The sequence below is a fragment of the Oryzias melastigma genome, linkage group LG3 (genome assembly GCF_002922805.2).
Source record: "Oryzias melastigma strain HK-1 linkage group LG3, ASM292280v2, whole genome shotgun sequence".
Lineage (NCBI taxonomy): Eukaryota > Metazoa > Chordata > Actinopteri > Beloniformes > Adrianichthyidae > Oryzias > Oryzias melastigma.
In genome coordinates, this window is record NC_050514.1 from 34,661,946 (window position 1) to 34,678,973 (window position 17,028).

Sequence of the window (17,028 nt, forward strand, 5' to 3'; positions counted from 1 at the left end):
TGCCGCACGTGCACGCACACGCTGCCGATGCCCCGCCCCCTCGGCTGCTCTTTGTTAGCGCCTTTGCTCCGCTCTCAAACGGCGCGGCCGCGGCGTCGATGTCGCCTGCTGTCGACAGAACCGGTTTCCCGCGGCTCCAGAACGACCTTCCGCCCCACGAAGTTTGTGAAAACCGCATCGGCGGCTGTTCCCGCCGCGTGGCGGCTCCGCGGTCACTCATGACAGAGTTTCGGTTAGTAAACAACAAGACTCGGAGGGGTGTGTGCTGCTCCACACCGAAGATCTAACCAATCAGTGCTCGAATCCCGCCCACGTGACCTGCTTGTTTACTACGCGGAGGGAGAGACGCTGGGAAACCCCGTAGCGGGTTCTGGACCGGATCTCCTTGTTGGAATGGAGAGACTAAAGGACAGCCACATTCAGTTTATCCCCTTTGGCTGACCAATCACATCTCCACTTACACTTAAGTACTGGTTGGTTTTTACGCAAATATAAAATGCTACATTAGTATATTTAATATAATCACTTATGACCCAAACTTAAGACAAGGACAGAGGATCAGGATCTAGAGCAGGGGGGTCAAACTCAATCACACAGGGGGCCAAAATCTAAAACACACCTGAGGTCACGGGACGAACAGCATCAACATTGAACACTCTAAAACTACTTTTTAAAACCGTAACTTTTAAACGTAATCATGAACTAGATATATATACCTCGTTCATATATATCTAGCATTGACACTAGCATTATCGCACGTTATACGATAATGCTAGTGTCAATGCTGTAAGCGAAATTTGGCCGCTGAAGATGCTGAAACTGAAACGCTGAAGTTAATAGCTGAAATCACTGAAGCTAGTAGAAACAGCTAGCAGAATGCCAATTTTTAAAACATTAATACCGTAACTTTTTAACATAATTCTGAATAATAAAAATGCAGGAATATTATTCCAGAATAAATCAAATTAAACCTTAAATAATTTTCAATATTTTACTCTCCATAAAAATATATTTTGTCAAAATTACACAAGTTGGAAATGAGCCCAAGATAACATCGGGTCATTAATAACAATAAAATAAAATGATCTGGAGGGCCGGATCTGGCCCCCGGGCCTTGACTTTGACACATGATCTAGAGCCAACATTAAAATGGCCGCTCATCTGGTGTTTGGTGAAATAAGTCTTCATCTCCCAGCTAAGCATGATGATGAACATGTGTGGCTGAGTTAGTTTGTAAAAACCTTCATGGAAAATTCCAGCTCCTGGTGAGGAGATCCGGTCCAGTGGTTCCGGTCCTGGTGTTCCGGGCTGCTCTGATGGACCGCATACTCACACACAAACACACACACTGACACACACACACTCGGTTCCCATTGAGCAGCAGTGGACACACGGAGCTGCAGGACTCCTTGCTGGTGTTGTTGGTTGGTTCTGCAGGTACGTGACAGCTTCTAGTTTCTAGTTTCTGCTGTTTGCAGTTCAGACTGAGGGGGGGTGGAGGAGCTGCAGGAAGTTCTCACTGAAAACTAGACCCCCCTGGAGGGGGGGTTGCTGCTGTTTGTTGCTGCACTAATGTTCTCTGAAATGTGTGATCGTCCCTCAGACTGCAGCTCTGAGGAGTTACTGTGTGATGAAGATGATGGTGAAGTTTCTCGTGGCTGAAGGCTTCATTTCAGACTCTTATTGTGGAGGGTGTGAAGTTGTGTGATTGGCTCAGAGCAGAGCAGATGGGGTGTGTTGGGCCTGTGCATGGGTGTGTGCTCCCAGGCAGGCATGTTTGCGTCTTCTTGAAACACTTTTGTTTTAACTCAATCCTTCTTGGTATTCTGACCAAAGTGTGTTACTTTAAAACACAACAGATTCAGAAACTCAGAATTCACTCTGGAACTGTTTCTGAAAAACCAACACATGAGTCCAGGTTGTGCAGAATGGACTCCTGAATGTGGTTCTCTTTGAATCTTCGAGGTCGGATCATCACAAATAATCTGAGCAGAAGAAGCCAAGAGCTAAACTTTTGGAGTCAGAAACTGCTGAATCAGCGAGAACGTTTGGTTGGATGACGGCTGTAAAGTTCATTCACAGAAACATGGAAACTTTGACCGAAGGCGTTCAACAAACCTGGATTTATGATCAGGAGGAAATCCTGATGCATTCGGCTAAAACAGGTGGATCGCATCAAGCCTTAGCTGACCGTTAGCTGACCGTTAGCTGACCGTTAGCTGACCGCTAGCTGACCGTTAGCTGACCGTTAGCTGACCGTTAGCTGACCGCTAGCTGACCGTCGAATCTTCATACACAGAACCCAGAATTCTGAGCAGGTTTGAATCGAAAAGGAACAACGAGAAGAACTGAGATCATCTGATGAATTCAGCCGCACAAGTGTTCCAGAGTTTTCTAACTAACTGAGAGAAGCTGAAAAGTGAATCTTGATAGTTTAGAAGCTGACTGAAGCACACAGGCGTGTTAGGACCCCGTCACACATCTACACACGCCAACAAGTGGATTCAGTTTAGCTTCTAGAAACTCCGCCAACAGATCCTGAAGTCACCACCATCATTTTCTGCTGGACCCCCCATAGCCCCCTCAGCTGTGTGAGCCCCTGCTGGACATCACAGTAACAGCTAATATGGAAAAACGTGCTTTTGGTTCAAAATGGCGGCCTCGATGAAGGCGGGGGTCCATAGCGGCCCTCCTTTATGAAATCATGTTTCTTTTCTAAATGTTTTGGCTTCATGGTTGAATAACTTCCAAACTTTGAGGCTGAAGCTTTCTCTCATTAGAACATTTACTTCAGCCCTTGAATTGAGGAGAGAAGTTTCCTGCATAGCCTAAAGAAAACCATATTTATCTTTTCACCTCGAGCATAATCAGACCAGTGAACCTCAGATGTTTGGTCAGAGATCGTCGGCTGAGAATCTCATCAAAACGGAACAAGAAGGTTTGGCTCTTTAGCTGCAGAATCAAAGAACTGAAGCCTTTAGAACAGTCGTTGTGTTCGTGTTTTCTTGTTATTTTTCTTCATGGTTCATAGATGATGCGCTGCTGTTCACTCAGATTCTTCAGGTTCAGATGCAGATGATCACAGAAACAGAGTCTGCTGATGCAGTAAAATGCATGTAAAGGTTGAACTCTGCAGTCCAGCTGCAGCCTATCCTAGCTTCCTGTCTCTCTGATCTCCTGATTTCATTCATTAATGGGCTGAAGTCACAGAACAGGATTAACATAAATCTTCAAACCAGAATTTTCTCGTGTTTTTCTTCTGAACTTTAGAGCCGATGACGCCAAAGACGCTCCTGTTTCTGACGTCACAGTCGCCGTCTCAGTTCTGTCTCTGCTGGTTTTAGTCCAACCGTAAGGCTTGTTGTGAAGTGGACTGAGCTGGAGGACCATCTGAACACCCCGAACCGGACCCCCACCCCTCAACTGAAGCAGTGTTTTGACCTCTTTGCTCCGTCGGAGTCGTGACGTTTGCTCATATTTTCGAGCTTCTTACATCTGGAGCAAACGTCCATGTGTTGGAAATATGTTTCTGAATTCTGATGTGGAAACTCTGACTCGGTGATTAACAGGAAACCGGGGGGTGTGGGGGGTGGTTTCCCGGTAACTCCATCAGGTTTGTTACTCACTGGTTCTTCTGGTGGTTCTTCCAGCTGCTCTCTGACGCTGCAGAGCGTGACTCAGTGGTTTCAGATCTTCGTCCACAGCTTTGGTTTTCCAGATCCTCCAGTGAAAGGCTGGTGGGGGGGGGGGGGTATGACCCCACTCAGGTTGAGTTTGGGGGAAAACTCTTGAAGGCAGCTTTGCACCTGAGTTTGGATCCGAACGGTTCTGATTGAAACAACAAACGCAGATGTAGTTTGAACATGACATTAAAGCAGGTTTGCCCAAATCCAGTCCTTAAGGCCGGTGTCCCGCATGTCTCCGAACCACTCTACCATAGAAGCTCCTTATTGGCTGAACGCAACTGATCCAGGTGATCAACAGCAGATAAGGCAGGATTTCTGGAAAACCAGCAGCAAGCCGGACCTCGTGGCCTGAATTTGGGCACCTCTGCATTAGAGCTTCATCTGAAGAAAACTCTTCAGTCATTTTGGTTCCCAATAGGAACGCCGTCTCAGAACATGGCGTTTGCCTTTTGCTTTGGAGACCCCCCATGCTGTGAGAGTGAACACTGAAGTCCTTTCATTGTTTGTGTTCTTGCTCCTTCGTCCACCAGAGGAACTGTTTTCAGTAAACGCTGATTCTCCTGCTTCTCCTGATTCTCCTGATTCTTCTCCTTCTCCTGCTTCTCCTGATTCTTCTCCTGATTCTCCTGATTCTTCTCTTGATTCTCCTGCTTCTCCTGCTTCTCCTGATTCTCCTGCTTCTCCTGCTCAGACTCGTGTTGTCTGTGACGATCCAAACCTGAGTGGATCCAAACTCCATCAGGTGATAGTGTGCTGGTTTTTCATTGGTTTACAGTTCATCTGTAAATTAAAGAAGTGAGAGCTACAGGTGTGTTCTATCTTCTTTTATGGAGATCGATGTCGTTTGTTTTTGAGGTTTTTCAGCGGCTCTCATGTGACCCAGAGTTCCACGTGTCGTCCCGTGTTTGAGAAGTGAACTCGGGCCGATGAGTAAATCCTCCAGAGAGCATCAAAGGTTCTGTGAACTGTTCTGGAGTGATCCCCACAGGAAACATTTTCTCTGCATCTTCTATCAGATCAGAGGCGGTTTTATGATGTTGGAGTGGAATGATCTAATCTGTCACGAATCAATAAATGTTGTGAAAAACTACTATTATTAACTAAAAACTGAACCCCCAACCCCATGTCCATCCTGGTGCCTCACAGCCTTTTGTCTGAACACGGATACCAGTAGATTCATTAGGAGAAGGTTTCAGGAGAAACTCAGAACCATAAGGAACCAAAGGTTCAGGATCACCGAAGGATTCACCTCCATGAGTAACTTTGAGTCAAACCCAACCAGAGATTCATGATCATCCTGTAAGGTCGAGCAGAGGGCTCCTGAACAAACTGTTGTATCTGCCATGAAAAGGACACAACCAAGAAACTGAGGTTTTCCGTCACACGCCGGGAGCAGCCATGTTTTATGAGTCGTGTAAGTGATGAAGGACTGAGATGAAGCTCAGTGTTGATCCAGAACACGTCCATAGTTTATATAACTTATCTGATCCTTTCAGAAACAAAATGATCCATTTCACAGAAGTTCAACCTGACGGTGAACAAGAGTGATTCTCTCTGGCAGCAGATGATCCACCAGAGTTTAGTGAGAACTTCAGGGCCTGTAGCTGTGACTGTTGGTCTCAGCCGGTAACTCTCTCCGTCCTCGTCTATGTCCTGCAGACATGTTACCAAAAACCCGTCTGGGGAAGCGTTCTCCTTTCGGGGCGCTGGTGAGCTCGGCCTGTTCAGCTGCAGAGGCAGCAAAAACCGGCTTCACCGCGGCGATGGGGTCCGAACAGGCAGGCATCAGCAGAGTCAAAGGTCACGGCGATTTGAAGGTGAGCACGCTGTGGTGTCAGTACTGCACGATCATAGTGTATTACTGTAGGATTATAGTGTATTACTGTAGGATCATAGTGTATTACTGTAGTCTCATAGTGTATTACTGTAGGATCATAGTGTATTACTGCATGATCATAGTGTATTACTGTAGGATCATAGTGTATTACTGCATGATCATAGTGTATTACTGTAGGATCATAGTGTATTACTGTAGTCTCATAGTGTATTACTGTAGGATCATAGCGTATTACTGCATGATCATAGTGTATTACTGTAGTATCATAGTGTATTACTGTAGTATCATAGTGTATTACTGTAGGATTATAGTGTATTACTGTAGTATCATAGTGTATTACTGTAGTATCATAGTGTATTACTGTAGGATTATAGTGTATTACTGTAGGATCATAGTGTATTACTGTAGTCTCATAGTGTATTACTGTAGTATCATAGTGTATTACTGTAGGATTATAGCGTATTACTGCATGATCATAGTGTATTACTGTAGTATCATAGTGTATTACTGTAGTCTCATAGTGTATTACTGCATGCTCATAGTGTATTACTGTAGTATCATAGTGTATTACTGTAGTATCATAGTGTATTACTGCATGCTCATAGTGTATTACTGTAGTATCATAGCGTATTACTGTAGTATCATAGTGTATTACTGTAGTCTCATAGCGTATTACTGTAGTATCATAGTGTATTACTGCATGATCATAGTGTATTACTGTAGTATCATAGTGTATTACTGTAGTATCATAGTATTTTAATTAGGGCAGTGAAACGATAAAAAAATTAACAAATGAATTGCAAATCTAGAAAAAATATATCGCTATTAGTTTTTCTCTCTTTTCTTAATTACAGTATTTTCCAGCCACTTATTATCTGTAAATAATCATAATATGAAATAACACATAAACTTGTAAACTTAGAACATTTATTTTAACCCGTTGGAACCTAGGGTCTAAAACTATTTTTTTTTTTTACCTCTGTATTTTTAGTTTGAAAGACTACCTGGTTGCTTATTTTGTATCATTTTAATCAGCACGACCTCTCCTATGTGATACAACCTTTATTTGGTCATTTTTTCATGTTTTATTCAAACACTAGACATAAAATCATTAAAAAAACAAAAATTCTGTCTGGAAAAATGTGATTCATTTTCCTATTGAAACCCCAAAAATGTTCAAACTGTTTTTAGAGCATAGAATGAAAGTTTTAGGTGTCGTTTTATAAAAACAACAAGAATAAAATTTGTCAACAAACTAATCAACATGTTTTTGAATGAAGATACTAAAAAATCCAGGTTAAAGTCACACCAGGAAGCTCAAACAATAAGAATTTCTACTGTCTACATTTTTCCTGGAATTCTGTTTTTCTTTTTTGTTTCCTTTTTTCTCATAAACGTTCTTTATTATGCTTGTGAAAAATAATAAAATATTTTTTGGGAGAAGTTTGCTCCAGCTGGATCTCAGGTCGGCTGCACACAGGTGGGGGCGTGTCTGTCCATTCTGAACTGCTCGCTGTCCGTGGCGTCGGTGGGCGGGACTTTCATGGAGAACCACAGAGTTTTTAGACCACGCCGATGCTTGTTAATGTAGAAAACTCGTGTTGGTCCCCATCCCAAAATAAAATAATGGTCGGTTTCCTCTTTGGACATCGTCCAAACTGGTAAAAGTTTTAGGATGGCTCCTGACTGTCTTCCGTCTTGCTCTCCATCCCAGGTTTTGGTGAAGATCTTCTGACTCCGTCGTCTTTCTCCTCTCAGGTGTATTTTCAGTGTGCAGGATCAGGTGAAGGGTCAGGGGTTCTCGATCCGTTCAGTAACGCCCCGGCTGATGCGGCGGTCAGCGCCTCCTTCCATCACGGCAGTAGATCAGTGTCTTCCTGCATCGACGTCCCGCGAAGGTGAGGCTCCTCCCACTTCAGCGGATTCTCGGTTGTTGGTTACTGCAGTTTGTGATGGTTTGTTGTCGTCCTGCAGCTCCAGGGGCGCGCAGGAGGTGGACATGGACGAACTGATGGCGGCCATGGTCCTCAGTAGTTTGTCCTGCAGTCCGCCCCCGAAGGCCGTCCCCCCGCCGAACTGTGCAGGTGGGCGCCTAACGGAAAACTTTATGAACAAAAGATTTAAATGTAGGTTTCAGATTGATGGAACCTTCTTGGATCTTCTTCAGGTCCGTCTGTGGAGTCCGGCCCTGAGCTCTCAGACAGCGGCAGCAGCGGACACTGGAGCGTCGATGTCGCCAACGGAAGCTCCGCCCCCTCCTCCCCGGCGACAGCAGAGCCGGAGAGTGAAACCTTGGTGCCACCGGATGAGGGCCTGGACATGGAGCTGGATCAGGTTCTGTTTGACGAACCGGCACCACGGAAACGAAGGGTGAGGCGGGCTGAGCGGAGCACCGACAAAGAGGGCAGGAAGTGGGGCGGAGCTAACGTTAAATCTACTCCCGCAGAACTCCGTGAAGGTGGCGTACCGATGTCTGTGGCCGAGCTGCGGGAAGGTGCTGACCTCCGTGGTTGGAATCAAACGTCACATCAGAACGACTCATCTGTGGTGAGACTCCTCTGGCTCCGCCCCCTGAATCTGAGTTTCAGCGCTGAAGCTCTCCACTGAAAAACGTCAGAATGTTTCCACTGAAACATTTGATCGTAATATGTTAACTTGAAGTGACTTTGGACTGTTGTAGAATTGTTTTTCTAAATAGTTTTTAAAACTTTGCAAGAGAGCTTAAAAACATGTACCACAAGAAACTAAACAAAACACTTATATATTACGGTATGACTACACTACCCAGAATGCCTAGAGAGGACAAAAGCCAGCTAGCACTTGGTCAGAGGAGTTGATGGGAAGTTTTTCTAGTGAACTGTGTTGTTTCACATTTTTCTCTGCAATAATCGTCACCTACAGCAACACGACAGACTTTATTCATAACGCTACAGATTATTCACAGATAAAATACTCAACAATAATCTCAATTTTTTACTCTTCAATTTGTTCAAGCACAATATGTAAAACTCCACCAGGATCTTGATTACATTAATTCAATCCAATTCAGTTTTATTCCTATAGCTCAATATCACAAAGGAACTTTGCCTCATTGGGCTTCATGCAGGTAGTTTTTACAAATACAGAAAATTAGTCATAAGGTATACACAATGGTTAAAAAATAAACAGACTAAATAAAAGGTTATCATTACCCATAATGCTCCAGCATTTCAAGCGTCCTCCTCCTTTCCGTACGTTTTTTAGCACGTAAAAACTCAATCTCACTTTCAGAGGTTTCAGTAATCTTAGTATCAAAACGTTCAGCTCGTTCTGGACTTTACTGCAGACATTTTTGCCATCAATAAACTTGATAGTTTTTGAAATATTAAGGAAAATATGCCCCATAGGAAATGAATGAGAAGGTCTTCACATTTTAAGTAAATTAGCAACAAGCTTTGAAATAGTTTTTAATGTTTTTCATCTTTTATAGTAATAGTTATAGTTAGAGTTTAGCTTCTATTTTAGCAACATGCTAACGTTTTTAGCCAATGTATTATTTACTTTGAGGCTAATTTATAGTTTAGCTTCTATTTTAGCTACAGGCTAACAGTTTTGACAAATTTAGTTTACTGAGGATTTTTAGACTGTTTTGAAGTTTAGCTAGTATTTAAGCAGCGGGCTAGCCTTTTTTGCTAATTTGGCCTCTACTGAGGTTTTTTGTTCTTATTTTAAGTTTAGCTCATATTTAAGAAACACTAAATAATGCCAAAATTGGCATTTATTAGGGATTTTTAATCAATTTGACTCCTTCTTCATAGATTTAGATCAACGTCTGATGTCTTTCATAGTTTTTTAACGAAATTTCCAGTCTTTTAGCAAATTTAACGTTTCGCAAATAACTTTTGAATTTTCAGCAAAAGGCTTCATTTCAATTTTATTTATATAGCCCAAAATCACAAAGAAAATTGCCTCATTCAGCAACGAACAGGAAAGCGTGAAAGAGTTCTTAGCTAAAGCCAAAGAAGACTTTTTTTAAGTGGCCACTTAAGCATCTTCAGCGACTACTTTCAGCAAAAAGCTTTTAACTATCGCAGGTAATGCAACTTTTCTAGTTCATTAAAGTCGTACTCAAGTATTTATTCAAATTCTTGAGCGCCGTGTGGCTCAGAAAATCAGCTCTAGGTTAATGAGCAGAACTAGAAAAAAGTTCCAAAAACGATGACTGTGTTTAACGGAAAATTAAGGCTAACAACTTCTCTTAGAAACGTTTTAGTGACCCTAAAAACAAGACAAGAATAAATGTTTACAGTTTTCTCGCCCTCCTGACCCGACAGGCGTGGCGGGGAACACGAGCGCTGCTCCCGCAGCGAGGAGGACTTTTACTACACCGAGATCAACCAGCCTCAGTCTCCACCCCATCCGCTCCTCTGTGGGCCCGGCCCAGCCTCCTCTAGCTCCTCCCCTTCCTCCCCGCCCAGTCCCCCCCCTCCCTCCCCTCCTTCCCCGCCGGGCTGCGATTCTCTGAGCCGCTCCGCCCCCTCCCCCTGTGGCAGCTCCTGGCAGGTCCAATCAGAGCACTCCTACCAGGTAACCTGAATTACAAAAGGGCTTTTTTTATTTTTTACTAGTTTCCGATGATGTTTCATTTCACCGGAGTGTTTAAAGTTCAAACGTGTGGAATTTATTTGTAATATTAAGTCCTTTTTCATAGGCCCCGCCTCCAAGTCACATGGTGCTGCCAGCTCCGCCCACCTTGTGTCGCCTGACGACTGCACCCGTTACCTGCAGCAGACCGGTAAATAACGAGATGATCGACCTCCATTTATTTACTGATGCATAAGCCACGCCCACATCGCTGTCACTTTGATGACAGATGTGTGCAGATCACGACAGAATTTAAAACTTTACTTTTTATTTCTGCCTTTTTTACCAACACACTCCATGATTTTGGGCACCGATTTGAGATCATTCTTTTGTTGTGTATATTTTCCTCCTTTTTCTGGAACTTTCTCCAAAAAGTGATTCAGTTTTCAAAGCTCATAAGTTTGCCTCAGTTGAAACATTATTATCAAGGATCTGGAAACACTAACCTGGAACTGTTTTTAATTCATTACTTTCTTTTATTCTGTTGAATTTCATCATATTTTTTGGTTTTTTAGCATATTTTAAGTCTATGACATGACCTGAGTGTGGGTCATTTTTACCTCTTGACCCCGACTCCTTGAAAAAGTGATCGGTGGATCTCTGTGGGTTTTTCTTCCTGGTTAAAAATGGATGAATAATAAGAAAAATGTATCAACTAGATCAAAAGGTTCAATTTCAGTCAACATTTTAAGAGTTTTTAATCAGACATCAGAGAATCCGACCAGCGGACTCACGCTGCATCATGTTACCATGGAAACTCTTAACAGACCTCACAATAATTTATTAGTATAAACCTGAAACTCAGTACTTTGTCACACTGAGACAAAGGTTGATTTTTGTGAATTCTTATTGAGTTGAATGGAAAACCATTTTCAGTGAACTCAGCTCTTCTGGAGACGACTCGAGGTCCATTTCCTGCTGTTTCTTCGGCTGCTAACAGCTGCAGCTGCGGCCCTCTCTCTCTTCCGTCCGTCTGCTTTTGCAGTGAAGTGAACCGCACCAGAGTCCACCTGCATGTGAACACGAACTCTTCAGTCATGGAAGACTTTTCAGACTTTCTGCAGAAGGATCCTCGATCATCTTCAGCAGATTTGATCTGCTTTGATGCAGAAAGTTCTGAGCGGGATTCAAACCTGGAACTCTTTCATGTATGATCTGCATGAGGTGGTTTGTGTGGAGCTTCATGTTTGGGATCAGATGAAGCATTTTGGGTTCAGACGCTCAAACTTCTCTTCTGGAGTGACTCTCTGGAAGTTGCTGCAGCTGGGAGGCGGCGTTCACGTCTCCTCGCTCGAGTTTTCTGCACAGCAGCCGATTGTTTACTTCCTGAGGAGCCTGCTGGAACCGGTTTCATCCTGAGTGGAGGGGGGGGTCACCCCTGCTGCTTTTTTCCCTCTGAAGGGAAACCCCTTTGCTTTATTGTTAGGACGGTGCTGCCCCCTGCAGGCGGGTCATCTGTGTCCTCCGTCTCACAGCACCTCTGTCGTCCTCAGGGCTCCACGTTCCGCGTCCGGTCCGTCAGCGTGGGGGAGCAGTGGCTGCAGCACCAGGGCGCCCCCTGCAGGTCAGTGCTTCTGCGCGGCGCCGGCCTCCTCCAGCTGCAGCCTCTGACGTCTGCTCTGTCTTACAGGAGGATCCGCAGCGAGGCCAAGAAGTGCCGCAAGGTGTACGGCATCGAACACAGGGACCAGTGGTGCACGGCCTGCCGCTGGAAGAAGGCCTGCCAGCGCTTCCTGGACTGAGGAAGAGGACGAGGAAGAGCTCTTTCTAACGTCCGCTCGTTCATGTTTTCATTTCCGTCAGAGAGAAGTTAGTTTCTACGTCTGGAAGAACGAAAGTCTTTATTTTTGTTGGTTAGTTTTAGTCTTCGGTGTGACGAAGACGTCCGGCAGCTACGCAGCAGCCCCGCCCCCTGCTGCCGCCAGAGGTCAAGGGTCAAGAGGCCTTTTTTTAACATTTCAGGCTGCCAGGAAGCCATTTTTCTAGTTAGTTTGTGCAGCACGGAGGTTTCCAGCCTCAGCGTAACTCGACTCTTTGGACGAAGACGGGAACATCTGAGGAACTTCTTCATCTCTTTAAAAAAACTGCAAAAACTCAAAGCTGGTGCTTCTTTCTGACAAAAAATTATCTTCAAGAATAAGTTTTAAGGAATGTGTTTATTTTGTAAAAAAAATGTCTATATGAAATGTTGGTTTAAAAAAGCACTTATTTTCAGAGTAAATTCAGGCGTCAGAGTATCTGAAATCAAAGCTTCAGAATAAAAGTCAAGAGTTTACTGAGATTTAATCTAAATATTCATCAGCAGGCTTTAAAAGGATGAAGAGGTGTGGCCATCACCGACTGGTCAGAGGTAGAGAAGTTTCCCGTTAGGATTGAAAACCGCCGCCTTCATGAAGGAGATGCCTCATGGTTACTATCGAACTTTCTTCTCATTGTCATCTGATGAACATGTGGGCGGAGTTTCGTGTCTCTACCTCAAAGTAAACTGTAAGGTTTTCCATAGCAACCGACGTTTACACAGGCCACGCCCCCTCTGTTCATATGATACCTGCTACGTCTGTCCGTTTATCGTACATTAAACTTTAACCGTACAAGCTTCTGTTTTCAGATCAAACGTGCGCGTTAAGAGGAAACGTTTTCTAAACGTAAGGCGGCCATCTTTGTTAGGTCTTGATGAGATCTGAGTGAGGTTTCACTTAAAGGTTATTCTGTGATGTCAGACTTTATCTTAAGGTGGCGCCCTCTCCAGAGGTCAGGTGGACTTTTTTTATGTCTTGGTTAATCAAGTGTGTGTACCATCTTTTGTAACCGTACTAAAAGTTAACTTTGATCGTTTTGGATGTTTTCTTTGTGCCAAAGTCTCTTCTTCACGTCCGGCTGTCCGGGACGGTTTTTTCAAAGCTGGATTTCTGTTCCGTGTCGGTTTGTATTTGACACGGACTTTACGAGTCGGCGGTTCTGCCGGCTTCAACTGTAAACTGAGGAAGAGGAGTCACTTCATCAGGTCCACAAACGTCTGGAAGCCGTTCAGCCTCTGAGGAGATCGTGCCGGACGGGTCACCGCCTCCGGGTTGTTCCAGCGCAGCCGGAAAACGACAGACAGTTTCTGCAAAGTCTCCGCATGACGGTCGTAATAAAAACAGGATAAGGTTTTTGTTTTGCCTGTTTGACTCTGTTCACAGTAGAAAACTGAGTTTGTTTGATCCAAACCCAGATTTTACTGTTCATTATCCCGTCAACAACAAATACAAAAATGCTCTTGGGTCAGAGGTCATGACCTTCAAGATAGTTTAAAAAATCAGACATTTCTACACAGAAGTAAGACAAATTTACCTTTAAAAGTTCTTTAATGCACAAAGCGTGCTACTGGAATGTAATAACAGGAACTGAAATGAGGATTTCACAACAGAATTGATTTAGAATCATTTGGTTTGCAATAACGTCGTCAGTGAAAACACTAAAGTTTGAGATTCAAGAACTAAAATAAAATATTCTGGATCCATGTGGAAAACGGGCCTGGAGAAGTTTTTTTGTTTGTTTCTGATCAGAACTAACAGAAGTATTCCAGGTTTTCACAGCTGAGCAGAAACTCTGAACTCGTGAACCTTTTAAATAAAGTTTTTATTAAAGAGGATTGAGCTCACACACCAACTGAAAACACACCGTCCATCGGAATAAAAAAAGACCTGCTGCACGTGATCGCACACGCTCACAGGTAACCGTGCTGTAATAAATTATATGTACAGTCGTGGTCCGCCCACAGCGCCGCCGCCGCCGTCACTCTGCAGCGTTGGAGCCGGAGTCTGAGGAGAACAAGACTTTCATCAGGAACCTGGAGAACGCGATAAAGAGAAGGAGGAGCTTCAGACGTTTGGACTCACTCTTTCCGTCACACGCCACGATCTTCACCTTGTCCACCTTCACCAGGTCCGTCACCTCCCTGAACTCCACGTCGTTCAGCACAAACGTCCAGACGTTATCACAGAACCGGTAGGTGTTCAGAGAACCCTGAGGACACAGACGGGGTCAGCGCTCACGCCTGCATTCGCCGCCAAACCGCCGAGCCGCACTCACCCTAAAGTTGACCCGGTTCCGGACTCTGTTGGCGAGCGCCGTGTTGATGGCTTTGTCGAACTGGAGCAGGACCTGGAGCGCCAGCTGGGGGGTGATCTGCTGGGTCTGTGGCGCAAACACGCACGAGCAGAAACAACAACTTTGTCGATCTGTAAGGGTCCAAATCAACAATTCTAGAATCCAGTGTTCTGGGAACTTTCCAGAAGTCTCTTTGAAAAACTAAAACTTAGTATAGACCAGAATGCATTGCGTTTTAAGCTTTAAAATTAGAAGTATGTGAATTTAGTTTCAGTTATCGGTTTCATTCATCAGAACACAGTGGATTCATAAATAGTCTTTGCTCTAACTTCAGGATATTAGTGACGTCACATTTGGTGTTTTTTCCCCCTTTTTGTAAAACGTCCATGTGTCCGAATTGCATCAGAATCCAGGATCTGTCCCTCGGTCGTGTAGTGGGTTAGAGAGTAGAGAGGGAAATCGGACGCAGCCATATACCGTCTCTGGACGCAGCCCAAGATTGGGGGGGGACTCACGCGACATGTAGTTTAGCTAACACACAGGTGTCGAACTCCAACCCTGGAGGGCCGGTGTCCTACATGTTTTCCAACCAACATGCCATAGAAGCTTCTTATAGGCTAAACACACCTGATCCAGGTAATCAGCAGCAGATAGGGTAGGTTTTCTAGAAAACCAGCAGGACGTCGGCCCTCGAGGACTTGAGTTTGACACCCCTGAGCTAACACATTAACAAAGTAACCTAGCATAACCTGCAGTTGATTTACCGCCATTTTAGAGAAGTTTTTTTGTTTAAATGTAGATTTTCTGAAACTTGTATTTGCGTTTTTACAAACGAGAAAAACAAACTCCGATGTTTCTATGAAGCACACGGCGCTCCGTCCCGCTAAACTGGAGACTTCCGTGTTTGATACGCAGTAAAAACAAATACAAACCGTCTTTATAAGCGGGTTTGGTGATTAAACTGCAGCCTCCCCATTCAACCGAACCAAACCGGACCTGCGCCCGCGGGCTAACAGAGCTAGCCGTCCCCGCTAACTGACCTGGATGAGCTCGTCCAGACTCTCCTGCAGGCTGTTTCCCAGCGTGGTGTTCCGGTACAGCTGGTACGCCATGACGACGGCCGCTTCCGGACGGGGTCAGTAAACAAACAAACAAAAACACACAAACAACACGTCGAGATATAGAGGGTGTCTGTTTTTTTACTAGAACAGGCGAACTCAGCAGAGCATGCGCAGAACGGGCCGAGCGCAGTCTTCTGTTTGGGTTTTTTTTTTCTGAAAACTTTATTGGCGGGAGAATGGTGACAATGAAACATTGCTGCCCTCTACCGGCGTGGATGTTAAATTGAACCAAGCTCGGGAAACATAGACTACAAACTTTATTTTATTTATTTATTTTTTTGTTTCATTTTCATTTGATTTTATTTTCTTTAATTTCGTTTTGTTTTATTTTATTTTATGTTGTTTTTTTATTTTGTTTTTTCTTTTCTTTATTTTGTCCTATTTTTCCTTTCTTTTGTTTTTTGTTGTATTTTTATTTTATTTCAGTTTGTTTTTTGTTTTATTTTATTCTGTTTTTTCTTTTCTTTATTTTTTATTTTATGTCTTGCCTTCTTCCATGGGAGTCCTTTGTTTTATTTTCTTAAACAAATGTTTTTCCTTCCCTTGTTTTAATTTTATTTCAAAATATTCACTTCTGGAACTAGATCACAAGGCTAAAATTATGATCTAGTTAATAAGAAAGGACAATATATTGTCAGCTGGTTGTGTGGATATTCTGTTTATCTTTTATTATTTTATGTTTAATTTGATTATTTTAAAATGATCATTGACCAATAACCTACTGCTATACAAAAATGGCCTTTGGATGGTGTCCTGTGTGATGTAAAGATGTTGTGTTTTCTAGTTGGTTTGCTCATACTGGGATGCTTTCTGTGGTTTTCTTCCCATTCTCTGCTATTCAGTATTTTTAGGTGTGAGCTGAGGTTTGTTAATTGAGCCAATTCTTCCTTTTCCTATTTTTTTCTATTGTAAATAGACATAATTCTTACCAACATGTCTGATTAATGTTAAAATGTTGGTTTCCTGTGTAATTCTCCTCTTCGAGCACTAGGTGGCACCAAAACACGAGTCTGTGTTCACATTGAAACAAACAGACCAGCGTTCAATGTAAAGGACTTTTCTATAAACCCAGACCGTCAAACATTTATCATTTGGGATTGTTTGGAATGTAAAATATCAATTTATCTGTAAACAAACAGAAAAACTCCGTTCCTCAGGCCTGTTCCGTCTTCTTTAAGAAGCTCTTCTATCCTCCACTGGTTACCTGTATTAATGTCACCTGTTAGAACTGGTAATCTAAGACGTCCTTAAGCAGTCACACCTCTCCATCGGGACAAAGACCAAAGAGCTGTCAAAGGACACCAGGGACTTGGATGAACTGATCTACAACCTGCAGCTTGATGAGATCAGCTGTTGGAGTTAAAGTCAGACGGCTTTTGATCCATTCTACTGAGCATTTCAGCAGAAATACTTTTGCTTTTCAGAATCACAGCTGTTAACTAATGTAGAAGTCATCATCTTTGACAAATTCAAACTCTTCATTTGCTGGAATTTTAATTTGGTTTATTATTTAGATTTTTTTTTCAGCTGCATGATTTCATCCAGATGAGTAAAAGTTCATGTTTTACTTTGTCACGTTATCTTCTTTTAAGCTGCTTTTAACCCTTTTGATCCAAAACGTCTGTTTTCCAGTCCAGCTGTCACTGAATCATCAGGACTGTTTCCTATT

At 43.4% G+C, this 17,028-nt stretch overlaps 2 protein-coding genes across 3 annotated transcripts; one reads left to right on the forward strand and one right to left on the reverse strand.

Moving 5' to 3' along the window:
* The first annotated feature begins 5 nt into the window (after nt 1-5).
* Nucleotides 6-13,298, forward strand: znf395a (zinc finger protein 395a). 2 transcript variants are annotated; one of them, XM_024295824.2, is made up of 10 exons: nt 6-232; nt 5,346-5,503; nt 7,282-7,421; nt 7,498-7,607; nt 7,691-7,893; nt 7,970-8,070; nt 9,837-10,089; nt 10,214-10,297; nt 11,640-11,710; nt 11,777-13,298. In XM_024295824.2, exons 2-10 carry the CDS (start codon nt 5,348-5,350, stop codon nt 11,886-11,888), a joined length of 1,230 nt encoding a protein of 409 aa, XP_024151592.1. In that variant the 5' UTR covers nt 6-232; nt 5,346-5,347; the 3' UTR covers nt 11,889-13,298. The 2 variants fall into 2 exon arrangements, with proteins under 2 accessions (XP_024151592.1, XP_024151591.1); XM_024295823.2 differs by lacking the exon at nt 6-232 and adding an exon at nt 1,122-1,437.
* Nucleotides 13,299-13,748: 450 nt separating this feature from the next.
* On the reverse strand, nt 13,749-15,508 carry gtf2a2 (general transcription factor IIA, 2). Its single transcript, XM_024295825.2, has 4 exons — nt 15,279-15,508; nt 14,221-14,325; nt 14,028-14,154; nt 13,749-13,949 (listed from the first exon to the last, which is right to left on the reverse strand). The coding sequence occupies exons 1-4, from the start codon at nt 15,348-15,350 to the stop codon at nt 13,924-13,926; spliced, it is 330 nt and encodes a 109-aa protein (XP_024151593.1). The 5' UTR covers nt 15,351-15,508; the 3' UTR covers nt 13,749-13,923.
* Nucleotides 15,509-17,028: the final 1,520 nt, after the last annotated feature.

Bases quoted from the DNA above. Each gene is read 5' to 3' on its own strand.
- znf395a (XM_024295824.2), top strand. From the start codon at position 5,348: ATGTTACCAAAAACCCGTCTGGGGAAGCGTTCTCCTTTCGGGGCGCTG. The intron at 7,422-7,497 runs GTGAGGCTCCTC...GTCGTCCTGCAG, and splicing joins TGCATCGACGTCCCGCGAAG to CTCCAGGGGCGCGCAGGAGG. The intron at 11,711-11,776 runs GTCAGTGCTTCT...TCTGTCTTACAG, and splicing joins CACCAGGGCGCCCCCTGCAG to GAGGATCCGCAGCGAGGCCA.
- gtf2a2 (XM_024295825.2), bottom strand. From the start codon at position 15,350: ATGGCGTACCAGCTGTACCGGAACACCACGCTGGGAAACAGCCTGCAG. The intron at 14,326-15,278 runs GTCAGTTAGCGG...TTTGCGCCACAG, and splicing joins GTCTGGACGAGCTCATCCAG to ACCCAGCAGATCACCCCCCA. The intron at 13,950-14,027 runs GTGAGTCCAAAC...TGTTCTCCTCAG, and splicing joins CGTGGCGTGTGACGGAAAGA to ACTCCGGCTCCAACGCTGCA.